Source organism: Gobius niger (assembly GCF_951799975.1).
Source record: "Gobius niger genome assembly, chromosome: 4".
Taxonomy (NCBI): Eukaryota; Metazoa; Chordata; class Actinopteri; order Gobiiformes; family Gobiidae; genus Gobius; species Gobius niger.
This window is the reverse complement of record NC_136855.1, coordinates 16984573-17012175: the sequence shown is the minus strand read 5'-3', so window position 1 is coordinate 17012175 and position 27603 is coordinate 16984573. Positions and strand designations below refer to the sequence as shown.

Sequence of the window (27603 nt, the reverse complement as noted above, 5' to 3'; positions counted from 1 at the left end):
ATGCATGTGCTGCGTTTGGGGCCTTTGTCTGGTAAAGGTTAGGCACATGTCGGGAATAGATTTGGGCTAATTGTCAAAGGGGTTTTGAAACACATTCATAGTCTGTGCAACTTTAATCATTATTTTTGTGCTTATACATGACTGGTAAATGGTAAATGTTTAGTAAATAGTAAATGTTCTAAAAGTATTCACCAATGTGTTACAAAAGCTTTACAGATGTTCAAGTGTGAAGTTACCATAAAGTGTTACTAAAAAGTTTTTGTGGAGCAACCATTATCAGCAACGTAGACGTTTCGACAGCCACTTAGGTCATGCTCAGATCCCGTATCCAGTTATTCTGCCGCGGGAGAATGCCGTATTTTGTCCTGGTGAAGCCCACAAGAATATCGAAGGGAGAGGGGCGGCCGGTGGCTGGAGGGCGGTGGTGTTTTTGTTGGCTACTTGCTGTGATTGAATGATAACAGTGAAGCTCCATCAGGCAACGTAGTGGTACTGGTTTGGAGTCTCTTTGTCTCGCTCCATGTAGTCTCTGTCGATGAGGGACTCAATCCTCTTCTTCAAGTCACCTGGCTGCAAAGAGACAAGAAAAATTAGCAGCATTAATAATGTTTCACGTTAGGAATGTCACAATTTGTAATGTTATCTGTGTGACAATGCGGTTCTCTTTTGAAATAAACAACCAGGGGTGGGTAGAGCAGCCAAAGCATTACTCAAGAATAAAAAGAACATAGTGAAAATAATACACGAGTACGGAATACAATGAAAGTTTGAGCATTGATATAATGGAATAGAAAAATAGATATAAATGCTCCAAAAGGTTCAGGAGCAGGAGACCACAGTGCAGTGCCCGGGAGAAAAAAGAGCCTCATTCATTATTTTCATGTATGACTTTTTTTATTAACTCTTTTGCTTCCAAAGTCAACATAGATGTTTTTAGGTGTGACACGTATGTGCAAATGACTGATAAAGGCAGTTCCTTCTGTGGCTTTTTCATGGGTCCTGGCCTGGACTTAAGAATCAATATAATACATTATCGAACTACCACCATCGATTACCCCTGCATTTATAATTCATGATACTAGTTTCTATCTGACTGACTTGTATTTTATTGCACGCCTTTTCATATTGTTTTATTGCAGTTTTATCATTTGAAGCATCTTTCTGCCTGTACAAATGTGCTTTATAAAAGAAATAGCTTAGTCTGGCCTGATTTAGTCAATAAACACCGTATGCCTGTTTCACACTTGCTAATTAAAATTATGTCTAGTATGTTGAGCATAATATTTTCATAGTTTAATGTATGAAGTTCTGCAAATTGTTAATAAAGTTGTGTCACGGCATTACCTTGACAGGAAACTTTAGCTGGTTATAAAGCTCCGACACGAGAAGATTGTGGCTGAGAGTCTTTCTCATCTTCATGATACGAACCACAGCTGCATCGATCTGGTACTGTCGGTCCTGAAAGACCCGCTCTGTGGTGCTCACCTGCTCCTCCACCTGTGAAACAACACATTCCACATAATTACATGTTTTACAATGTGTTGTAGCAACTAGAAACCCAGACACAAAATGTCCTGGTTTAAAACAGTGGTTCCTACACCTTAAAACATCTTTCATTCTTTGAGTCTTGGCAAGTATTAATAATGATTGCACAAGCGAGAGAGGCCTGTCTTACCGTTTCTTTCATCTGAATCTGATTGATCTTGATGCGAAACAGTTTGTGTTTAAAATCCATGTTGAAGTTGAACCGGTCTCCGTCCTCTACGTCTTTTCCTCGCGGCGTTTTGTTGAGCACTCTTGCTTTTCCACAGGCCAAAGACTGGAGCGTACGCCTGAGCTCACCTTCCTCTGTCACAGCACAGGAGAAATATTAAAGATATTATCAGCTCTATTGCTTCACACATTGCACATTAAGACAAATGATAAAATCAAACCTATTCCAGATGCTGTGCGTATTTCTTCTATACTGAACTCCTCTCCTTCATTGAACATAAGCAGCACCAGCGTTTGGAAGAGAGACACCTGGACCTCCTTCTTCCCCTGAAGTTTCAAAATATGTTTCAAAATCAGTTTCGAAACAGTCAACATATTAGCATTAGCACATCTTACTGATGTTGTTACCTCTTTAAACTCTGCCTTGAGCACAGCGTGGCCCAGTGTGGGCTGCCACTGAAGTTTCCTTCCACTGTGTTTCCCCAGATAGAAGAGCTTGAACACCTCCTGGAGTTTGACCATCTAACATGCAAAATACAAACCAGACATGATTAGCATTGATGTTACAAATTAGAGTCTCCAACGTCAATAAAACAAATCTGAAAAATCACTTTTGATAAGAAATTTAGTGAGTCATAGTCATTTGACAAAGATGTTTGTTTTTAAAATGTAGTCAAATATTTGTTGAAACCATAAATAAACAGTATATTCATACAGCAAAGCTTCAAAGACCTTTTAGCAAACATAGGACCGGTCCTGTTTGCTAAAAGTTAAATTAATTGAATAGTTCATTTAAAAGGGATACATCAATTCAAGTGTGTCCATCAGAAATTTTGATCTTATTCAATGTGTCTCTTATGTTGATTTTTCTTCTTATAGTATTAGTGAAAATATCTGGACTGATACGTTTTAAAATTACTGGCAAAACATATCAACAAAATGAACATTGATGAGTAAAAGTCTGCACTGCAAATGTTTTAGCACTTGGTTCAGAATAATAATTTATGAATAAAACAGCACATCTTTACACCAGCAGCAATCATGTACCTCCGTGGGCAGGTGCACCTCCATGGGCGTGTATGAAGGCCAGTAGCCCATAGTCAGGATGTTCACCGTGAGCTCTATGTTGCTCGGGTCACTCTGGTTCTGCATATACTGTAAAAATACAAGTGACAGTCATTACAGCAAATAGCTCCTCAGATTAGCTTGTGACTTAATACCTGTTTGAACTGGATCATTATGTCTTTGGACAGCTCCATGTCCTTAAACATCCCCTCTAATTTACTTGTAAAAGCTGCTCCACACTCTGAAAAGGAATAGACAAAGCACATTTTTACATTCCAATGTGTGATACATACTGTATATATTGGAAATTTCCAGAGCACAAGTTTAAATCTAAACCAGTAATACAACCCTTTGCAGAACTTGTCTGTCTTTATTTACCATGTTTAAGCTTCGAGAGCATGGACTTCTCTGCATCTACAGACGCACTCTTGCCAACCAGCAGTCGTTTGGCAAGGTCTTTCTTGTAAAAAGCCTCAAACACATCTTTCCCTGTAAATTGAAAGAAAATAAGCGCACAATATAATTTTTACACAGATTATCACCAATAACTATGTGCTGAGGCAAAATGCACAGTTTGTGAAGTGTGTAACTAACCATGAATGAAGCGAAAGATTATCATAATCTTGTCCAGGATTCGCTCCAGCTCCTCTTCTGTGGCCTCTTTGTTTCCGGCTCTTAGCTTTGAATCTACGTATTTAGCTAAAGAAAGGCAAAGATATTAGCACATTAAGTTATGTAAAAACAGAAAAATAATGTACTGTAAACCACTGAATAATGACCCACCAATGAGTTCAGCAGGTTTGTTCGGCCTTTTGTTGATGAAAGTTTCAAAGGCTTCCTTCATAGCATTGATGAAACCTTCGTTGTGTGCAAAACAATTATGAGCCACATTGTCCATTTTGTCTTTGAAGTCCAGCAGCTCTTGCACCATGTCTTTGTCCTTCTCTGGCGTACAAACTATTTCGCTGCCAAAGGTCTGATAAAAGCAATCATTACTTATCAGACTATTCTTTATCAGGCTTAAGTAAGTGCTAGACTCAATTAACTTTGAGATGCTACCTTGATGTATTCTCGCCAAAACTGGAGCAGAATGGGAAGACCTCCTTTGACTTTACTGAAGAGCTGGTACAACAGCGCCAGCTCAGTGACGCGGTTCTCATCTAACAAAATACTCAAACCTAAAAAAAAAAAAACTTTTTCAAACTTTTTTAAACAAAATTTTCAAATGTATATGAATCAGAAAGTTTGCCCAACCTTTGTGAAGTATTGCAGTCATATGTTCTCCTAGTAGTTGTTTCTCAACACAGCTAATAAGTGGTTTTCTGCAGGGTTGGTAAAGACTTAAGTATCAATATCTGTATAAACACCAAGAGTCCAAAAATGGATGTTGAACAGAGACTTACTGGGTGCTTTGGTCGAGGTAGCTCACAATACGATCATTCTCTTCCTCAAGTCGGCGAGCGACATGGTGCAAATACTCAGGCACCTGCCCGCACATATATAATCAATTAATCTAAATAAACTACAGTCAGGTGTGATACAGAGTTACTAAACAAGCCTAAACTCACATCTCTTTCTTGCATCAGTCGCTGTCCCTCTGCTGCATACAGGCGGTTGGTCTCATTCAAAAACTTTTCCTCAAATGCTTCTTTATAAACCTGAGAAAGGCCAAAGGCACAAATGAAGCATGGGTTCAGGCAGCAAACATTTTAATATATTTTAATAACTGCAAAAAGGCAAGAAAAGGTGTGTCAAGGTTATTTGTAGAGCATCTAACAGTACAGCACCTGCAGGTCAGAAAGCATGCCCAGCAGACTCCTGAGGAGACTGCGATCTATTGTCTCCCCATTTCGTTCAAGTTCAATTTGCTCCAAAATACCATCCACCGTTCGCTTCTGAACTGCAGTGTCGCTCACAATGTGCGTGCGGAATAACTCCAGGCCAGTGTCCCTGTAAAAAAAAAACACCACATAAAGCAAAGAGCAAAAAGGCTATTCATAGATGAATAGCAAAACAAATACTACTACCAAATTGAAGGGAGAAGAGAGTTCTGAAGAACATATGTACGATCAAGGAACAGGAAAATGCTCCGGATCATTATCTAGAAGTTGCAAAAACATAAAACAGTCAGTGGAAACCTTGTAAACTAATATTAGCAAAACAAATAGATTTTACCGTTTGCCTGCAGTGGTCTTGCCAGCAGCGATTCATTCGCTTCAAAAAGGAGAGGTTGTCTAAAGACTCTGTGCGCTCAGCGTTAAGGGAAACCAAGTTCTTGTATGACATTATTGTTTATTACTGTATTTCTATGACTGTAGAAATATAAATTGAACATTTTCTTCTGCAATTATTGTAAAAGGATATTCCCTGAATAGGTAGATCTGAGCCTGCACATGGTCCTCACAGACCTGCCGCAGCTGCTTGTACAGTGTTGGAGACACTTTGTAGGAACACAGGTTTTCCACTGCCTACAGAAAATCAAAGAATAAAGAAAACGTAAACAACTTTTTATAGGGTTAATGTTCTTACGATTATATTTTTTATTCTAATCGCATGGTGATGTCATAATCATGGTGGCACGGTGGCTGAGCGGCTAGCGCTCTTGCCGCACAACAAGAAGGTCCCGGGTTTGATTCCCGGGCCGCGCGGGCCTTTCTGTGTGGAACTTGATTGTTTCTCCCTGTGTCTGAATGGGTTTCCCCATCAACTGAAAACCTCCAGCCAGGTGCCTCTGATCATCAGCCTGGCTTCACATCTGGAGACTGCAGTCGCCCACCTCTGCTGACGGGTTGCTCCAGCGGCATCGAAGGATGCTGTGGACAAATTTCCCTTACGGGAACAATCAAGTATACTTTAATACCTGGTAGAGCTCCTCGAGATTGTATTTGATTGAAGTGCTGTTTTGGATTGCATTCACTGCTTCTCGTAATTTTAACCAAGTGTCTTCTGTGTAGTTCTCTGACAGTTTGGGCCGATCTGTTCACAATGTGAAAAATATGAGACAATTAATAACACAATGGGTGAATTAAAGGTAACATTTGCATTATAATAAATGGTAAAGCAAACGCTACTTGCGTCATCTTTAAACTTAACATTTTGCTAAAGTTATTCAGATTTACAGCAACACCAAATAGAGACATGGAGGTGATAAACTAGGAAGTACATGGCACAATACATACATAATAAAGAACACATGAGCACATGAAAAGCAACAAAATGCAGGACTATGGTGTAAACTTCAGGAGTCAGTCAGTGAAATGATCAGCTTGTACCTTTGAAGTTTTTAATGACGAGTTTTTTTGAGGCTCCAGTTTTGCCTGAGGCCACAGCTGAGGTCCGGGGCATCATCCCGTTGGAGAAGCTGGATCTTTTTTCCTGTCGAGTGTCCTCTGCCATGATCAGATTAGCGCTTGGTTTGATCAGTGTTGCTTGAATTATTTTTGCTACCTCCAAGATGTTTAACTAGTCGCTAGTTCACGTCACCGTTACAAACTATGGCCAATAGTTCAACAACTTATTTCTGGATCAGAGCGTAAAGTGCCCGATTAAAAATCTTAAACAACTAAGCGTCCAGTGCGTTATTTAACCCGAAAACATTACTGCTGACAGCTAGGTAAACAGATAGCTACTGCAGCACACTTTAGCACTGGATACCACTTTGCGTGTTTTCATAGCACTTTGCGATAGCATTCGGAGCAAGTCCACACCTCCTTCGGCTAATAAAGCATCATAAACACCTGGATTTTTAGGTGTTTCGACAGTAGAAAAATGCGTAAAAGGGACATAGTTATAGCCGGTGTAACAAGCGCTTGTTACTATAGTCTTTCTCTGCCCAACAGGGCTAGGCTATGCTAACAAAATGGCTTTTCTCCACAGTTATGCTGGACAGGTGCATCCTGGGTGAGAGAGCAGCGTTCACGGACACTCTGTAATTTAAAAACGACTCTTGTTTGTCAAACTCGGTTCCTGCGTTTCCATCATCCCGTTGTCTTTTCAGTGTTTGTTTTTCCAGCCAATGGCTTCAGACATGGTTGACACACTTTAACTACTATAATTCATTCAAGACAGCATCATATGCGCAAGTGATTTTATTGCATCCATATTTTCTGGAATTATAAACACACCACAGAATCACCTGCGTTCATGGGAGTTAGCGAAAGGGTGGCGCTGGGCACCAAGCGGACTAGGGAAACCACACTTTCCCCTTGTCAGTGCAGTCCTTACCCGGACACTTTGCTTCTGACACTGGCCAGCGCCATGGATACGCCTTGGCTCCGGGCAGTGAAATAGGGTTTGGCGGTATCTGACCCCCTCAGAGACCTGCACGTAGCAGTATGTTTGCGGCTAACACTCCCGGAAAAAAGAAGGCACAGGGTGGGAGTTCCTAGTGCCGAAAACATCCATCAAATGGAAGAGGGACAGTTCAGAAGTAGAGTCCTATTCCTCTGACAGACTGGGGTAAAGTTGTCGTTCGTTCTACGTTAACAAGAAACTGTTTGTTGTCTTTTTCTGGAAGCTATGGTTATTACACTGGTCAGCTGTAATTAGCAGGCTAACAACACATTGCAGCTGACTTGTCTTGTTAGCCTTTTGAATGCTATCAAGACTGTACTTGTAGATTTCTTGTCCAGAGAGGAAAATTGTGTTCTTTTGTGGTCAAAAAATCTCATTTAGTGCCATTGAGTATCCATTGCTGGCTTGATCTGAAGCTAGCTTGCTAGTTAGCAACATTAGCATTTTGAAAGTCCACCCCATACTCTTGGTAATTGAGGCTGATGGTATTGATGATTAGCACCTGACAGTTTTAGTAAAGTGTGAAGTTGAAGGTGAACAGGTAGACTAATCAAAAGGTGGCGTGGCTGTGTCCAATGCGTCCTATAAGTGGCGTTCTTCAGTCCCCCAATGTGACGCCACAAATTTTTTTAACCGATTGTTCTGTCTTTCCCTAAGGTAGATGCTGCTGCTGAGATGAGTGTGAAGGCCTTTGAGCTGGTCCCAGCTGTGGAGCGAGAGCTCCTCATGGGTGACAAGGCTCGCATCAACATTGAATGCATCGAATGCTGTGGAAAGCATTTGTACATTGGCACTAATGACTGCTTCATCCACCATTTCCTATTGGAAGAGGTCACTTCCTCAAAGGGAAAACTGAGTTTCTTGGCTCAAAAGCTGCTTCACAAATATCTGGGACTTAAGAAACCAGTAGCTGAGCTGCGGGCTGCATCAGCTTTGGAGCGTTTGATTGTACTCTGTGATGGAGCTCTGTTTCTTATAGACATGTTGACACTAGAAACTCCTTCTGGAGCTGGCGGAGCCAAGATTAGAGGCGTAACTACATTCTGTGTCAACGAAAACCCAGTCAATGGTGATCCATTTTGTGTGGAGATGGGGATACTTTCCTCCAAACGGCGGACAGTGCAGATTTTTATGGTTTATGAGGACCGAGTTCAACTGGTCAAAGAAGTGAATACACCAGAGCAGCCTTGTGCCATCTCTCTCGATGGATACTTTCTGTGTTTGGCTCTCACTACACAATACATTATACTGAACTACAACACAGGAGCCAATCAGGACTTGTTTCCATACAATAGTGAGGAGCGAAAGCCTATAGTGAAGAGGATTGGCCGTGAGGAGTTTCTATTGGCGGCACCGGGTGGTCTTGGTAAGAGAAATATGGTAACTTTATTTTCGTATTTTGTGCTAAACTATATGTTCACATGCTTTGCCTCTCCTAGGTATGTTTGCCAATGCTGAAGGGGTCTCTCAGCGTGCGCCGGTGAACTGGTCCGAGTGCGTGATTGGTGCCGCTGTGTGCTTTCCGTATGTTGTGGCTTTAGATGAAAGTTTCATCACTGTCCACAGCATGCTTGATCAGCAACTGAAACAAACCCTGGCTTTCAGAGATGGACACATTCTCCAAGACTTTGAAGGTATTTGTTGTCACACTTATGATCTGTAATGACTTGCAGTAAGTGCCATAATCCTTGTGGTTTGTGTATTGAAGGAAAAGTCGTTCTAGCTTCCACTAAAGCAGTGTACATCTTAGTGCCATTGCCCCTAGAGCGACAAATCCAGGATTTGTTGGCCAGTCACAGAGTGGAGGAAGCCCTCATTCTCACTGAAGGAGCACAGAGGAATATTCCCAAAGACAAGTTTCAGGTAACTGTATTTTCTTAAAATGCTGATGACATTATTGTTGAACCAAAGTTACTTTATTTGTTTCTAATTTTATTTCTTAGATTTTGCACAAAAGGATCCTTCAGCAGGCCGGCTTCATACAGTTTGGTCAGCTCCAATTTCTAGAAGCAAAAGAACACTTTAGGCAAGTTCTCTGCTATTTTTCTATTTATTTTTGGTTAAAAATGCATACCTCTCACAGATGCCCATCTCATCAAACAATGCTTTTGAGAAACGGAAGTATTAGTGTTCCAATTCAATTTTAGCTGATAACATTTCAAATAAACTGTCAAGTCTATGAGGAAGAACTTCATTGTACACATTTTAAAGGCACTTAGGACTGTTAAAGGGATATTTCAGGATTTTTGACATTTTCTAGTTATCCAGAGTGTTGTTGATTTCTGGAGATTTTTTTTTTTAATTCATGCATGTCCTTATATTTGAAGGGTTTAGTGGTGCTAGTGTATGTCTATGGTAACTAGTGGCCTGCAGATCACTCCACCGCTGCGTAGCTTACAACCAGGAAGCTGATGCTGCTCAAATATAAGGTCTTTTAAAGGGGGGAGTATTATGCAAAATTTTCCAAGCTTTACATCATGTTATTATGTCATTCCCTCATTAAAAACATGCCTGAAATGTTGCCTTGGCACATTCACGTATTTTTGAGTAATCTGTAAAAACTCTGATGGGATAAGTTTGCCTGAGTCCTCCTAGGAACGCCCCCACCTCCTAGAGACGCCTCCAAGCTTTCGTCACCAGCCGAGTAACCAACCACTGCTCCTCAGCAGAACCCCCTCCCCACTGATGCCACAGACAGCGTGTGGAGGGGGCGTGTCTGAAAGGATCAGAGGTTCTTAAAGAGACAGGAGCCTATTTCAAGACATTTGCTACCGCCACTTTGAGAGAGCAATTTTATACTAGGCAGTTATTCTAATTTACTGCATTTACAGACCAACAGAAGGTTTCGTCATCATTGTAGTGTGATATAGACTGGTGCTATGTGATTGAAAAAAAGCATAATACCCCCTCTTTAAATGCAATATGGATACATTAAAAAAAATATTCAGTCAATACAGACATTTATATCGGTAGTCTGGTGTTATAAGGGATTTGCCTCAGGTGCACTGTTCTTGGGTCAGACTGTTTTTAATGCAGGCTACTAGTTACCATAGACATGCACTAGCCTAGCACTAGCCTAGCACCACTAAACTCTTCAAATATAAGGACAAGCATGAATTAAAAAATATATTTATCTCCAGAAATCACCAACACTCTGGATAACTAGGAAATGAGGCAAAAATGTCAAAAATCCTGAAATATCCCGTTAATCTTTTACAGAAGATTAAAATATGAACTATTTATGAAATACTATTTTTTTTATTGTTTTGTGTGTCATATTTTTTAGAAAAGGACAACTAGACGTGCGGGAGCTTATCTCTCTTTACCCACTGTTGCTGCCATCTTCTTCCTCCTTCACTCGCTGCCACCCTCCTCTGCACGAGTTCGCTGATCTCAACCACTTAGCTCAGGGCGACCAGGAAAAGGTCCAGAGGTGCAAGAAGTTCCTCATCAGTTACTTGGGAGAGGCAAGTCTTGGTTAATTTTTCATGATGTTTTGGTAAATTGTTGTTCGAGTGTTGAAATCGTTCTTTGCCTCTCAGGTGCGGAGTACAGAGGTGGCCAATGGCTGCAGGGAGGACGTGGACACGGCTCTGTTAAAGCTTTACGCTGAACAGGACCACGACAGCCTCTTGGATCTGCTCGCCTTGGAAAACTTCTGCGTGGTAACAGACTGTGCTCCATGGCTTGAGAAATATCACAAGTGAGAATCACACTTGAAATATTTAAAGCAGCAACACAAATCTACTGCAGGTGCGGTGTGAAATTATAATAGCAGTATCCACCCCTGTGAAACCAAGTGCATAGGGAGAGTAAAATACTGTACTTCCATCACAGCAAAACCTTAATCTGTGCTTACATTTTCTAACACAATTCTACTTATTTATTTTAAAGACTATTTTCTGAAATTAATTAATGTTGTACATTGCAGACATACTGTGTCTTTCACATATTCTGCCTTTTTTTCCCTCCCGCCCCAGATATTTTGCACTTGGTCTGCTTTACCATTACCACGGCCAGGATTCTGCAGCTCTCCAGGTACATCTACCTAAATGTGTTAAATAATTAAATGTTGCATAAGACACAACACACTGACTGTTGTCTTTCTCTATTCTTAGCTGTGGATTCGTGTGGCAGATGGAGAGTTGCAGGACTCTACGAGATCTGATCTGTTCGAATACATTGTAGACTTTCTTTGCTCCTGCTCCAATCTGGATCTTGTGTGGAAGTATGCTGACTGGACTTTACGGAAAAATCCCACTGTAAGTTACTGTATTCTTCTGTGCTATGGTTTATTCAATGGCACCAATTTAACCAAAGCTTTACAATACTATACTTGTAGATTCATAACACAGTTTTGCCACTGATATTAATAGCTACTTTTAGAATGTACGTAGTAATGCTGCTGTGTTAAAGACAGGGAATTATGAACTTTGGGAATATCTAACTTACTGCAAGACCTTAATTTTGAATTACATGGTTTCTTTTTCTGAACTTTTCAGACAGGTGTCCAAGTGTTCACAAAGAGACCTGCCACTAAAAACCTCCAGGAGCTGAACCCTGATGATGTTGTGACTTATTTAAAGACGCATTGTGAGGCCCTGCTGCTTTATCTGGAGCACCTGGTGTTAGAAAGGCAGATACAGGTCAGTGTTTTAAACTGTATGTTTACTAAATGCTATTCTTATACAACTTATATAAATGAATACATAACATACATATTGCCAAAGGTATTTAGACACCATTGGGATGAATTAGAGTGGAGGCTGAGGGATTCTGGAAGAATGGTGAAAAATCCACATAAACACACTGAAAAAACTTGTGGACAGCCTTCTCTGAAGAGTTTATGCGGTTGCAGCTAATAGTAGGACCAACATATTACACCCTATAGATTAAGAATGCAATGTTACAAGTTCATATGCGAGCCAAGGCAGGTGTCCTTTTGGCCTCGGACATTACATTTTCCTTCTCATCCATGTTCTGGCAGTTTTTGTCTTCGAGGAGCAGCTGATCTTCACTTTATCAGGACCTACTGATGGACTCACCCCCACCCTGCGTTATATAAAAATGTTTGTTTAACGAAGTCCATCATCCTCAGTTGTTAAGCTTCTGAACATAGTACCATCACCAGTATAATTCTCAATAGTCCATAATAACAGAGCTGACAGTTCTGCAGTAGCACACCAGTTATCAAGGAACCTGAAAATCTACTTTGAGAACCAGTCTATTGTCAGTGATTCATTTGATACCGGGATTGCAAACAAACAACTGCAATTAGATACTAAAGTAGTGCATCCTATTATGAAGCATATGTCATGAAAGTAAACTGAAAAAGTCTTCCCGTATTTGAAGATGTAGTACCTGATCTTTCATTCACAAACTGTGACATGTTTTTATTTGGCCCATACTCGGTTCCATCTTACATCCTCATGCACGTCCGAATTGTTAAAATAAATTGTTTGAATGCACGTTTCAAGCCCGTGTTGAGCGGTGGCTAAGTGAAGAAGCGGGGACGGACCACTTATTTAGATTTTACTTCGATCACTCAATTATAAAATAGGCGAAGACCATGCAATAAGGTCTGTTTTTTGCTGTTTTTGCTACAACATGCACTGTGGTGATAATAACAAATGTACTTTTTACAACAACAAAAAGTCAGGTACCCCAAATAAGAATGTGACCTGGTAACTGATTGCAGAAGGAGACGTTCCACACTGACCTGGCTGTGCTGTACCTGGAGAGGGTCCTGGCGTTGCTCTCGGAAAGGCCCACAGATGAGGCGCAGCTGCTAAAGGCTCGAGAAAGACTCCAGGCCATGCTCCGGGAGTCTAGCCTTTACCGCGTACAGTATATTTTAGGTGAGAAAAACAAGTCTCCTGCAACTTCCAAGGCATCAGTGATATTGAAATGAGGTGTCATGCTTTGGCTACACCAGTTGAAACTTAATCATTACTTCCATTATTTGAAACAAGTCAGGTATAGGGGCCTTTCATGAATGGCCTTAAACACAAAATGATGCCTTCTTTTCTATGTGGTGTAGGTAAATTAGACAACTGTGAAAATCTGCTGCTGGAGCGGGCAACACTACACGGCAAACTGGAGGAGCACGACGCAGCGCTGCACATCCTGGTTCATGAACTCAAAGACTTCCCGTCCGCCGAGGCCTACTGTATATGGGCCTCTGAACGCCGAGACGCCGCTTACAGACAGAAACTCTTCCACCTTTTATTAGGAGTGTACTTGGACCCGCAGTCCCAGTCAGCAGGGGGCGGTGGTGAGCTGGAGATCGCGGCTGTGGACCTGTTGAACCGCCACGGGGAGGTGTTCGATGCTGTTCAAGTCCTGAATCTGCTCCCGGAGTCTTGGTCTCTGCAGCTGCTGAGGCCCTTCCTGGGACGGGCCGTGCGGGCCAGTATGCACGCCTGCCGCACCTCCCAAATCGCACTGGGGCTCGCGCACTCTGAAAATGTACAGCTGCTGCATGACAGGGTAGGAGCCTATTGTAGTTTCCATCTAAACATCTAGGTTGTGTGTTTATTTGTCCAGTGTTAGGTTGATTTGTCTAATATTAGGTTGGATTATCTGTCTGGCTTTGCTTATAACAGTCGTAACGTTGATTTATGCACAAATTTTACACGATATAAATGTTTTTGCTTTGGTTCTTGAGCCTTTATCCAATTAGAAAGCAGAATGAACTCCAGAGTAACAAAAACCTAATAGGGCTCTTGCTCGACTATAAAATTTGCTGGACCTGTGACCTCCATTAGTGACTGAATTCGGGAGATTTTCTGGCTCACATGTCCACAAACTTGTACCTGTGCCCGTCGTCTGAAGAAATACCAGATTGAATTGTGATTGTGGTCCGTGTTTTAAACCACTCATGCTACATGAACTTCCTTTTACTTATCATTGATGCAACATTGGACGAATTCTCCTCGATCAGGGTTGGGTTAATTGCTTGTTATCCTGGTTTTGGCTACTCAAATTAGTTTTAGTCTGAAAAAGATCCAATAGAAAGCACTTGTGTTTTTCAGCATTTCACCGTCTATTGTTTATCCTTCCCACAGTTTAAGCTTTTTATGTTGTAACATTTGTAATTTATTACATTAAGAGAAAAAATGTCTTAAAATGTCCTATTGAACCTAACCTCATAAATTCTGCTGCTGTGTTTCTTACAGTTAAAGGAGAGGAAGAAGCCGATCTTCGTGTCTGACAAAAAGGGATGCTTCATGTGCCACAATACGTTCAATGAACCGGAGGTGGTGTGCCTGCCTGGGGGAGTGCCTGTCCATACGCACTGTGTCGCCGAGCGAATCCAGAACTCCCCCTCAAAAAAACTCAACTTAACGAATAGCGGCAACCACACGTGAGACATGAAGAGCAGAGATATTTAAGGAGCACTACTGCAGTCTTATAAGACGGCTTTTGAAACAAGAAGCACAGAGAATTTGGTGCAAAGGTTGTTACTAAGACCAAGGTTGAGAAGAAAATGGGAGACAAGTTTTGAGTGACCAGAGGAAGCGGTTTGCCTTGCTTTGAAAAATAGCTCTCCATCCATTATAAAAGAAGTGGTCATTTTGTGCTAAAATAACTTGCTAAATGAAATAACGTCCCTCATTTGTTTATCTTTAGGCCCCGTAAGTTTGCATGGACTTCACACTTTAACATTTCTCATTTCTGGTCTAATCAAGAACAATTTGAAAACTTATATTTGTCCAGGGTTTGTGTTTCTTTGTGGAAAAAACTACCAATGCAAACGGTCATTCATTTAATTACGGGACATGATCTTTGCATCTTTGTCATTTTTTTATTCCATGATTTACTGACACCTTTTAATTTTCATGTTTTTGTGAGCAATAATGAATCAAATGTTCTGAGAAATGTGTGCAAATTGGCTTATCTGAAACGATTCTGTTTAAGGCAGTAGATGTGCTATTCCAATGTTTACACATTTGGTAAACAGACCAGATTCCACATGTGGGTTGAGACTAGAATCACTGGGCAGGATAAAAAAATCTTTCGATCTTCTATACGTAATCAAAAATGTCTTTGCCTGATTTCCCTTAAAGTCAAGTTCAGAGAGTTTCACACAGTCAGCACAGATTATCCCAAATCAAATGATTTTGGTCAAAATATTAAGACATTTATGATCATGAGTGCAGTGAACTTTTGGACCCAATCGTCAAATGTCATATTTGTGAACTTTCTTTTTTGTTAAAGTAATTTCAGTGCAATACACTTTGACCTCTGCTTTCCATCTGAGATTGAGACTTTAACACATAAACTTACTATTCCTCTGCATATGCTCTGCACTCCCTCGCCAGGTGATTTTGAGAACTACAATTGCCCACAACAGCAAAGGTAATACGGAAATATTGTCGATTCTTCATCTGGTAGGTCTGTATGATGATCATTAGTATTTGCAAAGTAATGCTTGAGTTTGGGCCGCTGTGGGGTCAGATGCTCTGCCTCTCATCTATGACTAGGCAAGAAAGGCTGGTCACCTGCCCCAATATGTGTCAATGTGGTTAATTTTCCTTTAAAACAGTCCTTTGGACCTGTCCAGCCCCACCAAACACTGACATGTTGTAACTGCTGTCTTTATTTCAGCCAATGTAACAGCACAGTTGTATGTGATGTTTTATCTAACGCTTTGTCATTCTGTCCGACTTTTAACTAATGCAAATCGGCATCTATATGCTCTGTTGTCATTTATGTACATTATGTCATGAAATCTAAAGGATATTGGGATATTTTCCAAATAAACCTTTTACATCAACAGTCAGACAAAAAGTCAGTGATATGGTTGATCTGTTATTTGTTGCATTTTCAAGCACTAATAGTTTTAGCAACAGAATCACCAATTGAAACACGAAATCGTTCTTGCCCATTTTTTTGGATAGGACAGTTTGAGTAAAAGGTGGTGAAGAGAGGGCAGCGACACCCAAATTGCCAAACTGCTCAGGCAGGACTTAAACCTAGCAATTACCAGACAAATGCTTGGGCCATTGCATTACTGATTAATGTAATATAAATAAAAATCCATTGTTCATATAGACTAGAGACACACTCAGAGACAAACCTTTATAAAACATTTTTACTCAGACCAAAGATGTCATGTTCCTTAGCACAGGCTTGACAAACACCTACGCTAACCTTTAGCTGAACATCTTCTGAAACTTGGGCTTCATCATCTCCAGAGCAGTTTTATCGATGTTTTGAGGCAGATCCTTGGCCTTCATGATGACCTCGTTCGCCTCTTTGAACAGTTCCACTCCCACCTGAGCTGTGACGCGATCCCTCCATGCGCTCAGCTTGGGACGTCCAGTAAACACATCCACGCCCGTCCCTACAGGCTGGACAAAAAAACAAGCAACACATTTGTAAGAATTTTTTGGGATGGTTCACTGTGTGTCCATGCTTTACATTTAGGTACTTGTATTGCACTTGTATTTAAACCTCTACAACAGCAACTGATTTGTTGGGAATTTCACTATGAAAAATCTCACAAAATATGTGTATTTGCAAGAAGAAAATGTGAAATCGTGACCTAAAACGAGTCTAAAAAGAAATAATAAATACGAAATCCATAATTAATCTCAACGTTTTCCCAAGTGATGCAGTACTAAAACATGAAGATAAAAAAGATAAAATGATTTCTCCCTGCCTGGATTTTACCAGAAAGTTTCTTAAGCCGTCATCTGTATTGGGTTGTTTTGGTGCCTCTCACTGCCGCAAGAGGCTTCGTCAGCAACAAACAGTCTTTTAGCAGAGGGCTGGGAAGATGTAGTAGGGAGGAGTTTATCGTATGTTTGGTTTATCTGAAGGGCATCCAAAAGAAGTTCCAGCCTCAAACAGCTTAAGTCGAGACCACAACCACAGGGCACTATAGTACTAATGTTGTTGATATTTATTCTCAATATACAATAGAGGTTATTTAACAAGTTGAGAATAGCTTGCTAAAACAGCCCAGTACAGATGACTGTTTAAGAACCCTTGTCTATAATGGAACACTCACAGTAAGACTGAGAGCATACACAAATACATTACGTACCACAATGTTTATTATCTTTGTCTGTTTATATGATAGTTTTAGACAAACTAGAGCTTGTATATCGTGGCGAGGCGATTACCTGCATGATCTCCGCCATAGCCACAATGTCGGCCACAGAGATCTTGTCTCCGATGATGAAGAGTTTGTTTTGGAGGAAGTAGTTCTCGAGTTGAGTCAGAGACATGTTCAGGTCCTCCATCGCGGTGTCCATTTTCTCTTTTGGCACCTCACAGCCCATCATTAGAGGGAACAACATCTGTGCGGGACACAATGTGAACAGTTAAGGGTCACAGTCGGTTCAGTCATGGTGCAGTCTGATACTAAAATCATATAGTTTCAAATGTTATGCCCTGGTTACCCTTCAAAATTACATTGACAAAAACAAAAAAAGAAGAAAAAAGTTAAAAGACGTAGTAGTAGGCCTATCGTAAGTACCGTCAAAACCATTCCTTTGCTTTCAATTATAGTTCTGCTGTTCTGAAACATAAAATGTATGTCTGCTACTTACTTAATTAACTAAACCACGTGCAGAGGGACCGTGGGCACACTGTGTGGTACAGATCCATCCTGCTGAACTGATGATCTTCTCATCAGTGCCCTTTTCTATCCATTCATGACATTAACTCCCCCTGCCTCATTTTGATCGCATACACCCATCACAGTCTCTTCAGTGTACTGCATTCATCCACAGGATATCAGGAAGCCACAGGCTCTCCCTTACCTGACCTCCTTTGGTTTCCCCTGAACATTACTCCCTAGCTCCCACATCCTACCCAGAGTGTACATACTTTCTTATTTGTACCATGACTTTGAGAGAAATGTAATTTAAATTCTCTGTAATTTTGCATGTTTTAATAATAGGGCCCATTAAAAAGTTACATTGACGATAGCAGTACTAGTAATTGTAGTTAAGTTAAGTTAAGAACATTAAGTTGACGTGTAGTATGTTTCTTATGTTTGGAGGTTTCAATACTCAACAATAATTGTTTGGTAGTGCAATAGAAGTAGGCCAACAGTAGTAGTAGCAATACTAGTATTGTGAATTGTCATACCTTCAGCAAGAATATTTTGGAGCCGTGTGCGCGGAGGTTGGTGTGTTGCCAAGACAGATACTCATTGATTCGGGCTCTCAGAAGCAACTCTGAGGGGAACCAGTGATCAGGGGCCCTGTGTTTCTGCACCATGTACTCCAGGATGGCTGTGCTGTGGGAATGACAGAAAAAATATGAACTAAGCAGAGTGCCCACATTATAGCCTATGTCAGGCAGTGCAGTTGTAATTATTTTGAGGCTTTCCTAAAAGAATAGTCGTCTTGAAGGTGTCCACGGATAGTGGCGCCAGCAGGGCACAATTAGAGGTGCAACAGCTGAGAAAACTCTGTCCCCCACAGTGTGGGGGAAGGGTGATGGTGTAGCCAGAGAAAGAAAAGCAGAACACTTGTAGAGAATGGCAATTAAAAAGGCTTCTGATTTGGTGCTGTTCAGCTGCAGAAAGTTTTGGGACACTCATTACTTTTTCTCCTCCAGACGGATATAAGAGCAAATAGGATGGTTTGGGAGTTTGGGTCCAAGACCTATTGAAGGACAAGCCGCACATGCTGATGACATGGCCCCAAAGCAACCAGAAGCCTCACTGAAATCTGACTGAAACAGTTTGTTTTGTTTGAGATTTTTCTGAAGTCGGACAGGGACAACATCTTCCAGGGCCTTTGGACAGAATAGCTACTGTACATCTATTGAGGCTTTTTGTTTAATCACTGAACTATCTAACCTAAACCATTGCTTTAGAGCAGGGGTAGGCAAGTTTCCGTTGAGTCGAGCCGATTTTCATCATCGCCAAAACACCAAGGGCCGAATCTCAACATTGTAGCCTGAAGTAAAGAACTTTTTTCTGCAAATGCCAAAGTTTTACATCAGTGGTTCCCAAGTCAGGACCCAACGTTACCCTTGGATGACAGGCCCAAATAACCCAAATAAAACCTTAATTTGTCATATATTGTACAAAATATTGAGTTTTCCCACACAAGTTTGTATTGAACAAGCAGTAGATATGCCTTTAAATCTGAAATTCCATGCAGTTTCAGATGGAACTTGCGACCCACTGAAAAAGGTTCTGCGACCCACTTTTGGGTCCTGACCCACCAGTTGAGATTCACTGTTTTACTGTAGGACCAAGTGGGATATTCTGCCAGGGCATTTTTTTAATACTGACACTATTTCTTGCATTTTTACAGTTCTGTAAAAGGAATTTGATCTCTTATTTGCATAATAATGTTTCTCAAAATCATCTTGAGGGCCAGAGGTTCTGTGCTGGAGGGCCAGATTTAGCCCGCGGGCCTGACGTTGCCTACCCCTGCTTTGGAGTGTGCCTGTCTTTTTTTTTCTTTTTTTTATCTATTTGTGCATTATATACCCTTTTCAAACTTACAATCCACAAAAAATGCACACATTTACAATAAACACTAACAGTGACATTGAGGCCGACAGTTAAAAAAACATTTATTAGAAAATGCAGATGATGTATTTGTGAAGTGACAATAAAACTGAACAAATAAAGAGAAAAGCAGATTGGCTAAAGAGGCACACTTATAAACTCTCAGATGTTTTACCTCTCTGTGAGAACGAATTCTTCATCCTTCATGACCGGAACTTTACGCATCAGGCTGACTTTCCCGAATTCATCGCCCAAGTGCTGACCTGAAATGAACCATAGGAGAAACACAGCTGCAATTGAAGTATGTGGACAGAAAGAAGAATTTTAAAAACTTGGCTGGAACTTGATAAATATCTGTTCAGTTCAGATTAATTAGTTTATTTCAACTTCATCTCCAAACCTAAATACAACTGTTGCCATAAAAACTGTACAACCAAACCTGTTCCTTATCAATATGTTTACATCTTTGTTTCTGAGTCAGAGTTTTATTTTTTTTTAATGAAACACATCCCCTGAAATTGCTTCACAATCTTCACTTGAGCGAAATGTAATTAATAAATTACTTCAAGTTAGTCATGTCAAATACGATATATGTTCTGGGTGAACGTGAACAGAATTGTTTTGGTCATTGGCCACTGTCCTGATTTGGGTTGACCTGCAGTTCTGTTTCTAGTGTCTGTGTTTTGTCTGGCTGGTTTTGACCCTTGAACTCGCACTTATCATTCAGTTTGCTTTTCAAAGGTTGTTGGGAAATATGCCACCCTAGTCGCTGACCCAATGGGACGCTCTGATTTGTGGGGGAAACGTCTCATTGGCTTTTTGCTGTTACCATTTTGTGAATTAAAATGCCTGGTTCATTCTTTACAATCGTGCAAGAATAGTTTTATAGTAGAGAAGAGAAAGATTACTTGAATTGTTTTTTTTGTTGACAAGACAATAGGCTGAATTAACAAGTTCTGGGCAATGTAATATATATTTGATTATTATGTCATCAAAGCGAGGCCAGGCTGAAGACATGTCCTGCCGTCTGATCTGCATCTTGGTATAACACACCTGTGAGATGGCAGAATGAGAAGTGCTCAAAAACACAGTTTTGGACAGAATTTGTGAACAATATTTTAATATAAAAGAGAAATGGGTCTGTTGTGTAGGCCTATATTTGAGCTCAGCGCATGAAAAATGAGGAGCAAAACAAAAGTGTTGCGTTGATATATTTGTTCAGTTGGTAGAAATAGCCTGCATCAACGCATAAAGATACGTTTAAGCCAAATTAAGAGGTTACTTCACCTGTAGCCAGGTTCACATACTTGAACTCGAAGGGGATCTCGAGGACTTTGGCCAAGAGGAACACAGATCTGCAGGGCTGAGAAAACAAGTCGAGATACAGCTCCATCCTGACTCACGCGCTGTCCCTCGGAGTGAACTGTCCCGCTACAGAGAGGTTGCTGTTTTCTCCACAGCCCGCCCCCAGCCGCAGCATCAGAGCCGCTGCTGGAAACCGCTGCTGACAGATCAAAGTGAGCGCCTCGTTTTGGTTGAGCAGTTCAGCCTTTGACCCCAACCAGACCCAATATTTTGTAAACACTTCTGAGATTATCACATCTGTGGCCTGTCTGCTTCTGAACAAGTAGTCCTGCTGACTACTGTGGGAAAAGTAAAAATAGTACAGTTCATGAGTGAGTGAGGTCTATGCTTAGCTTACAATTTGTCATTTAAGTGCTCTGTCTTGCAGGCCACGTGTTTTCGAGATACCTGCCGTCATCAAATGCTTTGACTTACAAAGCATTTTTGTGCTGTTTTTGTTAATTCCTGTATCTCTGTGGCGATTGTGTAAGGGATAATGCACGACGATGTGTCCATTATCAGAAATAAATGCACACCTCGGAGTGCATTATCCCGCTTATAGGCCTACCATGGTCCCGCCAACTGAAACTGTTCTTTGGGGCTTCTTTGTTTATTTTTTTTAAGTCCTGGGCAGGAGTTATTTCACTTTTTAATCAGTTTTTACCTGAAAGTAGTTCCAGCTCAGTTGTTTATCGTTACTATGGAAACAGCTGCAGTGGAGTGATAGCATCAGCTGCAAATATTAATTGTAACTATGTTGATTGTATCGTCCCTGATAAATAAATAAATAAATAAATAAATAAATAAATAAATAAATAAATAAATAAATAAATAAATAAATAAATAAATAAATAAATAAAATAGAACGTGATATAACTGTTATTGCCGGGCTAGGTGTACATTATCACTTTTTAACGGACACCTTCCAGCCAATCAGAATCGAGTATTCACCCAGACCATGGTATAACTAAAGTTGTTTACACTTGCTTGAAACATTCGTCCAGTAAATGGCGGTAACGCACCCTTGAGCAGGTCGTGGATTAGTATATTTCTCCGTTGTGTAACTGGGCCTACCCGATATGTAACGTTTTAGTTTGTGAATGGTCTGCTGCGGGTATCTGGCGGCCTCTGGCGGCCCATCTCCGTCACTACAGCGCACTCCCTCGACACAACATGCGCCATCTTTGGCTGACAGCAAACTACTGAGTTGTGAAGGGAGAAACTAGGTCAGGCGTTACAGGACGAAAAACAATCGCAAGATCTACTTTTACCTGTCATTTTTTGTTGAATCTACCACCACCCGGACACGCGGAGCTGTTGTATGGCCCAATGAGTTTGATCGTTGCGCCAGGTTTTACGCAGTTTTCGTGTGTTGGTCCTGGTTAAACCGAGTGATTGTATTTTCTTCACGAATTGCTGACAGAGCCGTTGAAACAGGTGAGAGGAAAAACCTAAACGACGACCGTAATCATATAGCTTTCTAATATGTAGTGATGTTTCGGTTAAATAACATGCAGTTTACGACAGTGGCGAGCTAGCTTAACACGAGCGAACTTGGCTCAGTCGAGTTCATGCTATTTACCTTAATTAACTCTTGGCCACTGTATAAAATGTTGTTAACTGGAGTTATTACGGCTTATTGATATGTTTAATATGAATGTGATTTTGTGCATCTTATTTTTAATGCAAACTGCGCGTATATAAGCAAAGCAGTCTGGCGCTGGTTGTTGTTGATAGAGGGAGGTGTGTCTTTTTGATCACAGTTTAAGCCTCTGACTGAGCTTCATTGGACTCTGCGCGCAAAGACAACATTGTGACAGGCTACATTTCCCACGCGAACAGCTTGGGAGGTTAATCATGTTGGGCGTGTTAAAGCCTAAACCAATATTGTATTATTCATCAGCTTATACTTTGGCCTGCATTTATTGTGCTACCCTAAATCGATTACACATTAATAGGGTCTGTGTTGAAGCTGTTGATATCAAGCCACATTTATCTCCATTGAGTTGCACACAAGAACATATACGACCATGCGATAACAATATCAATAGCAGTTTATTTAGATTTGGAATCAAACAAAACTTAAAAAGAAAAGAAAAAAATCTTGGCCTGTTTTGTCTAATTTTAGCATAACTCTATTTCCATTGGAGTTAGACTATAGAACACGTACTAACATAAACAACACAGCTACAAATGCCAACACAAATGTGGTCTATGTTCCAGGATGAAGCGTGGTCTGGAGCAGAATGAGCAGCAGGACGGGGGCGGCACCAGTGCTGGAGCAAAGAAGAAAAGCCTCAAAAAGTCTCAAAAGGAGAGGGCCGACATAGACTCTGACGAGGAGGGAGTGCGCTGGGAGTGTCTGCCTCAGGAGATCCTGCTGCATATCTTTCAGTTCTTGCCTTTACTGGACCGGGCTTTTGCATCTCAGGTAACCGGCAGTGAACCGCTGATATTATGGAGAGCATATGGGCCTGAATGTCGATGCTGTGAAGGTTCTGGTTGTTGTAATAACTGCTCTATGTGTCATGTGTACTCACTTCTGATTACTTATCATTTGATCACATTACCTTATATCATGTAACCTATTGTTAAGCCTGTGTATTATGTTTAATTTCCTTTGTTGTTTGCCTGAAGGTGTGTCGTAGGTGGAACCAAGCCTTCCACATGCCGGAGCTGTGGCGCTGCTTCGAGTTTGAGTTGAACCAGCCGGCCAGCTCCTACCTGAAGGCCACACACCCGGACCTCATCAAACAGATCATCAAACGCCACTCCAACCACCTGCAGTACGTCAGCTTCAAGGTACCACCGCTTTTGAAGATATGCAGGCGTTACTGGAAGTTTATTGTGTGACTGGAGAAGTTCATTTCAGAGAGGCGGAGAGAAAAAGAAATGCATGCAAATAAAGTGGCTTTGAGATACAATGTAAGAACACAAATTTGTAGTAACCTGCACTTGCTCAGATCAAGGACAAAGTGTAATGGGTTGGTGCAGTTGTTGTGGATACGATGGATACACAAGCATTAAAAAAAAAAGGACTTGAGGCTGTTGTCGATATCGCTTTGATTTCTGGGTCACACTTTATTTCACACTACATTGTACCAAACTAGATTTAGTACATTGTGATCTACTTTGTAACAATGTGTAATAACTTGTACCTATGTGTTACATACACAATGGAATAATGTCTATTACTACTTTGGAGGTACATAATGAAATAAGGCTCAAGACCCTGAGGGTCAGGTCTTACGGTTAAGGTTAGATTAGGTTAGGTTAGGTTATGTCTTATTACATTATGTACCACAAAACTACAAATACAAACAATTCTATTGTGCATGTAGCACATAGGTACACGTTATTACACATTGTTACACATTGTTCTAAATTTGGCAGGTGCAATGTAAGGGTAGTGCAATATAAAGTGTTTCCGATTTCTGCAATCCTAGTGCATTCCACTATAGTACCGTGATGGAGATTTTAAAATGTATGTCATTCTTCACATGCAAGGATTTTGTGTTGTCGCCTAAGAGCAAATTAAGTTTTTATATACTGTATAATTTAAGCTAATATTAGACTAATCACAATGTACCCCCAAACATGGCTGATTATTTCTATGGTAGCGTTTTTATAATAGATCCATGGTTCCATCCTGGACTGTACGAGACATGTTTTACAATTAATTTAATTTCCTTGTTTACAGAAAATAATGTCCATGCCGAGACTTATTATTATGCATGAACACACCCTTCCCAATTACCATCTTTTAAATCTAATTGTGTTCCCATGTTCTTGTTGCAGGTGGACAGCAGCCGGGAGTCTGCAGAGGCCGCCTGCGATATCCTCTCTCAGCTCGTGAACTGTTCCCTGAAAACCCTGGGGCTCATCTCCACGGCACGACCGAGCTTCATGGAGCTTCCCAAGGTATAAGTCACTTTTGTGTTTCAGTTATTTTAGGGATATTTCTACAAGATGTGGCATTGTTCTGCTCAAAATTATGTCTGTATTTATTTATTTTTGTAAGTGCATTGGATAATTTTGCTGATTGTCTCTTGTTCACTGAAGGGTTAAAGGAAAAGGAGACAAGTTTGTTGTGTGAGCTGCTATTGACTTAGAACTTGAAACTAGAAAAACGTCCCTCCTAAATTAGTTACAACGAACACATACACTATTAAACATAAGGCTTGACTCCTTGTTTGTTTGAATTTGAGTCTTTAAAAATAATAGAAAAAACACAAGTCACCTGTTTTTGCTGCGTTACGTTTTGGCATCAGCAGTTTTTAATATGCACTTGTTTTTAATGACTTCTTTCTTCTGTCTTTTCCAACAGTCTCACTTCATCTCTGCGCTGACAGTGGTTTTTGTGAACTCCAAGTCCCTCTCGTCTCTGAAGATCGACGACACGCCGGTGGACGATCCCTCGCTCAAAGTCCTGGTGGCGAACAACAGCGACACGCTCAAACTGCTGAAGATGAGCAGCTGTCCGCACGTCTCGCCCGCAGGTAAAAATAACACACAGACGGCAAACCGGCTGACATCACGGCGGATGATAAAATATGCAAATGTGCCTTATGTGAAAACCTCTCATGACTATAACTAAAATCATATTTGTTTGTTGTATATTAGCCATATGGAAACTGGCCCGACATTAATCCTAACATCGGTAAAATAAGAAGAGGCAAAAAAGAAGATTCGATGCGATCTGTGTTGCCACTCTCAGAGTTATGGCCTCTCCAACAGCACACATTCCATTTTTAGTGCCTTTGGTTCAAAAAGTCACTCTTTTGATGAGGCTACAAGCACTTTTTACAATTACTATGGAGCAATGTGACGCTCTATTGTCACAATAGTGCTCTGAACCAGTGTCAATTTCGTCGACTAAAATATTTAATCTTAATTTTAGTCAAAGTGATATTTTTGACGACTAAAACTAAATTAAAAGTTTTTCATGAGACTAAAACTGTGACTAAAATGTCCAGATATTTTAGTCGACTAAAATAAGACTAAATAAAAATGAAAAGGAGAGACTAAAATCATCCAAACTTCTAGTGACAGTTTGAAAGAGCCTCATATCATTTAAATTCACTGCCAAATGAACAGGTCTGTGCTTTATTAATGTGGAAGCAGCTCCATGAAGTCAAGGACCTTGATAAATATGATTATAATGAATATTATAAATTCAAAGTCGACTAAATTAGTCGTAAATTTAGTCGACTAAATTGACGTGCAATTTTAGTCGACTGAAGCTAGACTAAAATTGAAAAGCTTTTTTTGACTAAATCTCGACTAAAATTAAATTACATTTTAGTCAAAAAACTAAGACTAAAACTAAATTAAAATATGTTGTCAAAATTAACACTGCTCTGAACAACTAGCCTGCTTGTTCACAATTGATAAAATTAGAAATTTAGATGCACATTGGTCCATTTCTGCTTTTACTATATACTGAAGGAGTATAAATGTCTAAATATTGGATTTTTGGCCTTTATTTGTGTTATACTGACATTAGTGTGATTGCTGCGATTGTCATCCCAGTCTAGTAGAAATGTGTTTTAAAGTGCGTCGTTTTCGAAGTACTATTTGTTAAAGTATTTCTTCTGTCTAATCACAGGCATCTTGTGCGTGGCCGACCAGTGCCACGGCCTCCGAGAACTGGCTCTGAACTACCACCTGCTGAGCGACGAGCTGCTCATCGCGCTTTCCTCCGAGAAACACGTCCACCTCGAGCACCTTCGCATCGACGTGGTGAGCGAAAACCCGGGGCAGCAGTTTCACACCATCAAGAAGAGCAGCTGGGACGCCATGGTGCGCCACTCCCCGAAGTTCAACCTGGTCATGTACTTTTTCCTCTACGAAGACGAGTTCGGGCCCTTCTTCCGCGACGAGCTCCCGGTCACGCACCTGTATTTCGGCCGCTCGGTCAGCAAGGACGTCCTGGGCCGGGTCGGACTTACCTGCCCGCGCCTGGTCGAGCTGGTGGTGTGCGCCAACGGCCTGAGACCCCTGGATGAGGAGCTGATACGCATCGCCCAGCGCTGCACCCAGTTATCCGCCATCGGGCTGGGGGAGTGCGAGGTCTCGTGCAGCGCCTTTGTTGAGTTCGTGAAGATGTGCGGGGACAGACTGACGCAGCTGTCCATCATGGAGGAGGTGCTGGTGCCCGATCATCGCTACGGGCTCGACGACATCCACTGGGAGGTGTCCAAGCACTTGGGACGGGTGTGGTTCCCTGACATGATGCCCACATGGTAAAGCTAAAATCAAGTGAAATGTAATTCATGCTCTGGCTTAGAGTCCCAGTTTTATTATTATTATTTTTTTTTCATTTTGATGTAAATCTCACTATTCTCAAAGTGATTTGGACTTGGTCTTTATTTATTTGTTTGTTTGATCTCAGCTGGCATTTACAGACTCTTGACTTTGAACGAATTACTCCCCCCGCCAACCATTTTATTTCATTTCTGTCCCCGTTCTTTTTTTTTGTATGGTTCTCCAGCTTCTTAATGTTGAAACTTCAAGTAACTTCGAATTCACAATGCATTGGTTCAGGCCCAGACTCGGCTCATAGTAGTATTCCTTGCCACTGGGGCTTTTTGTCTTGGGTTGTTTGTGCAGTGATATCTATTTGGCATTTGTCCAGTTATGTATAAAAGCCAGGGTATGAATACATGTAAGCCTGTGTATACTGTAGTAGAAAGTACATC

At 40.9% G+C, this 27603-nt stretch overlaps 4 protein-coding genes across 7 annotated transcripts; 2 read left to right on the top strand and 2 right to left on the bottom strand.

Annotated features, from left to right (window-relative positions):
• Positions 1-68: 68 nt before the first annotated feature.
• cul4a (cullin 4A) lies at positions 69-6652 on the bottom strand. 2 transcript variants are annotated; one of them, XM_079554605.1, is made up of 20 exons: positions 6051-6648; positions 5639-5754; positions 5143-5246; positions 4954-5023; positions 4806-4879; positions 4566-4728; positions 4347-4436; positions 4182-4264; positions 4033-4100; positions 3838-3956; positions 3562-3754; positions 3373-3477; positions 3157-3267; positions 2934-3019; positions 2761-2868; positions 2122-2235; positions 1935-2040; positions 1676-1848; positions 1345-1497; positions 69-570 (listed from the first exon to the last, which is right to left on the bottom strand). In XM_079554605.1, exons 1-20 carry the CDS (start codon positions 6172-6174, stop codon positions 475-477), a joined length of 2256 nt encoding a protein of 751 aa, XP_079410731.1. In that variant the 5' UTR covers positions 6175-6648; the 3' UTR covers positions 69-474. The 2 variants fall into 2 exon arrangements, with proteins under 2 accessions (XP_079410731.1, XP_079410730.1); XM_079554604.1 differs by having other exon boundaries at positions 1935-2235; positions 6051-6652.
• A 265-nt stretch (positions 6653-6917) lies between these two features.
• Positions 6918-15125, top strand: tgfbrap1 (transforming growth factor, beta receptor associated protein 1). Of its 3 annotated transcripts, none has more exons than XM_079555082.1 (13): positions 6918-7236; positions 7733-8437; positions 8511-8705; positions 8780-8934; positions 9015-9097; positions 10358-10538; positions 10614-10774; positions 11052-11109; positions 11190-11333; positions 11574-11717; positions 12770-12929; positions 13112-13560; positions 14250-15125. In XM_079555082.1, the coding sequence occupies exons 2-13, from the start codon at positions 7747-7749 to the stop codon at positions 14439-14441; spliced, it is 2613 nt and encodes an 870-aa protein (XP_079411208.1). In that variant the 5' UTR covers positions 6918-7236; positions 7733-7746; the 3' UTR covers positions 14442-15125. The 3 variants fall into 3 exon arrangements, with proteins under 3 accessions (XP_079411208.1, XP_079411209.1, XP_079411210.1); XM_079555083.1 differs by having other exon boundaries at positions 7729-8437; XM_079555084.1 differs by lacking the exon at positions 14250-15125 and adding an exon at positions 13823-13890 and having other exon boundaries at positions 13112-13590.
• Positions 15126-16229: 1104 nt separating this feature from the next.
• gstt1a (glutathione S-transferase theta 1a) lies at positions 16230-21019 on the bottom strand (the record flags this gene model as incomplete). The annotated part of the gene is made up of 5 exons (XM_079555923.1): positions 20846-21019; positions 19734-19821; positions 18178-18328; positions 17205-17381; positions 16230-16427 (listed from the first exon to the last, which is right to left on the bottom strand). The coding sequence occupies exons 1-5, from the start codon at positions 20949-20951 to the stop codon at positions 16230-16232; spliced, it is 720 nt and encodes a 239-aa protein (XP_079412049.1). The 5' UTR covers positions 20952-21019.
• A 1041-nt stretch (positions 21020-22060) lies between these two features.
• Positions 22061-27603, top strand: LOC306962055 (F-box/LRR-repeat protein 3-like). The gene is made up of 6 exons (XM_079555085.1): positions 22061-22339; positions 23126-23333; positions 23540-23704; positions 24701-24823; positions 25230-25401; positions 26511-27603. The coding sequence occupies exons 2-6, from the start codon at positions 23127-23129 to the stop codon at positions 27149-27151; spliced, it is 1308 nt and encodes a 435-aa protein (XP_079411211.1). The 5' UTR covers positions 22061-22339; position 23126; the 3' UTR covers positions 27152-27603.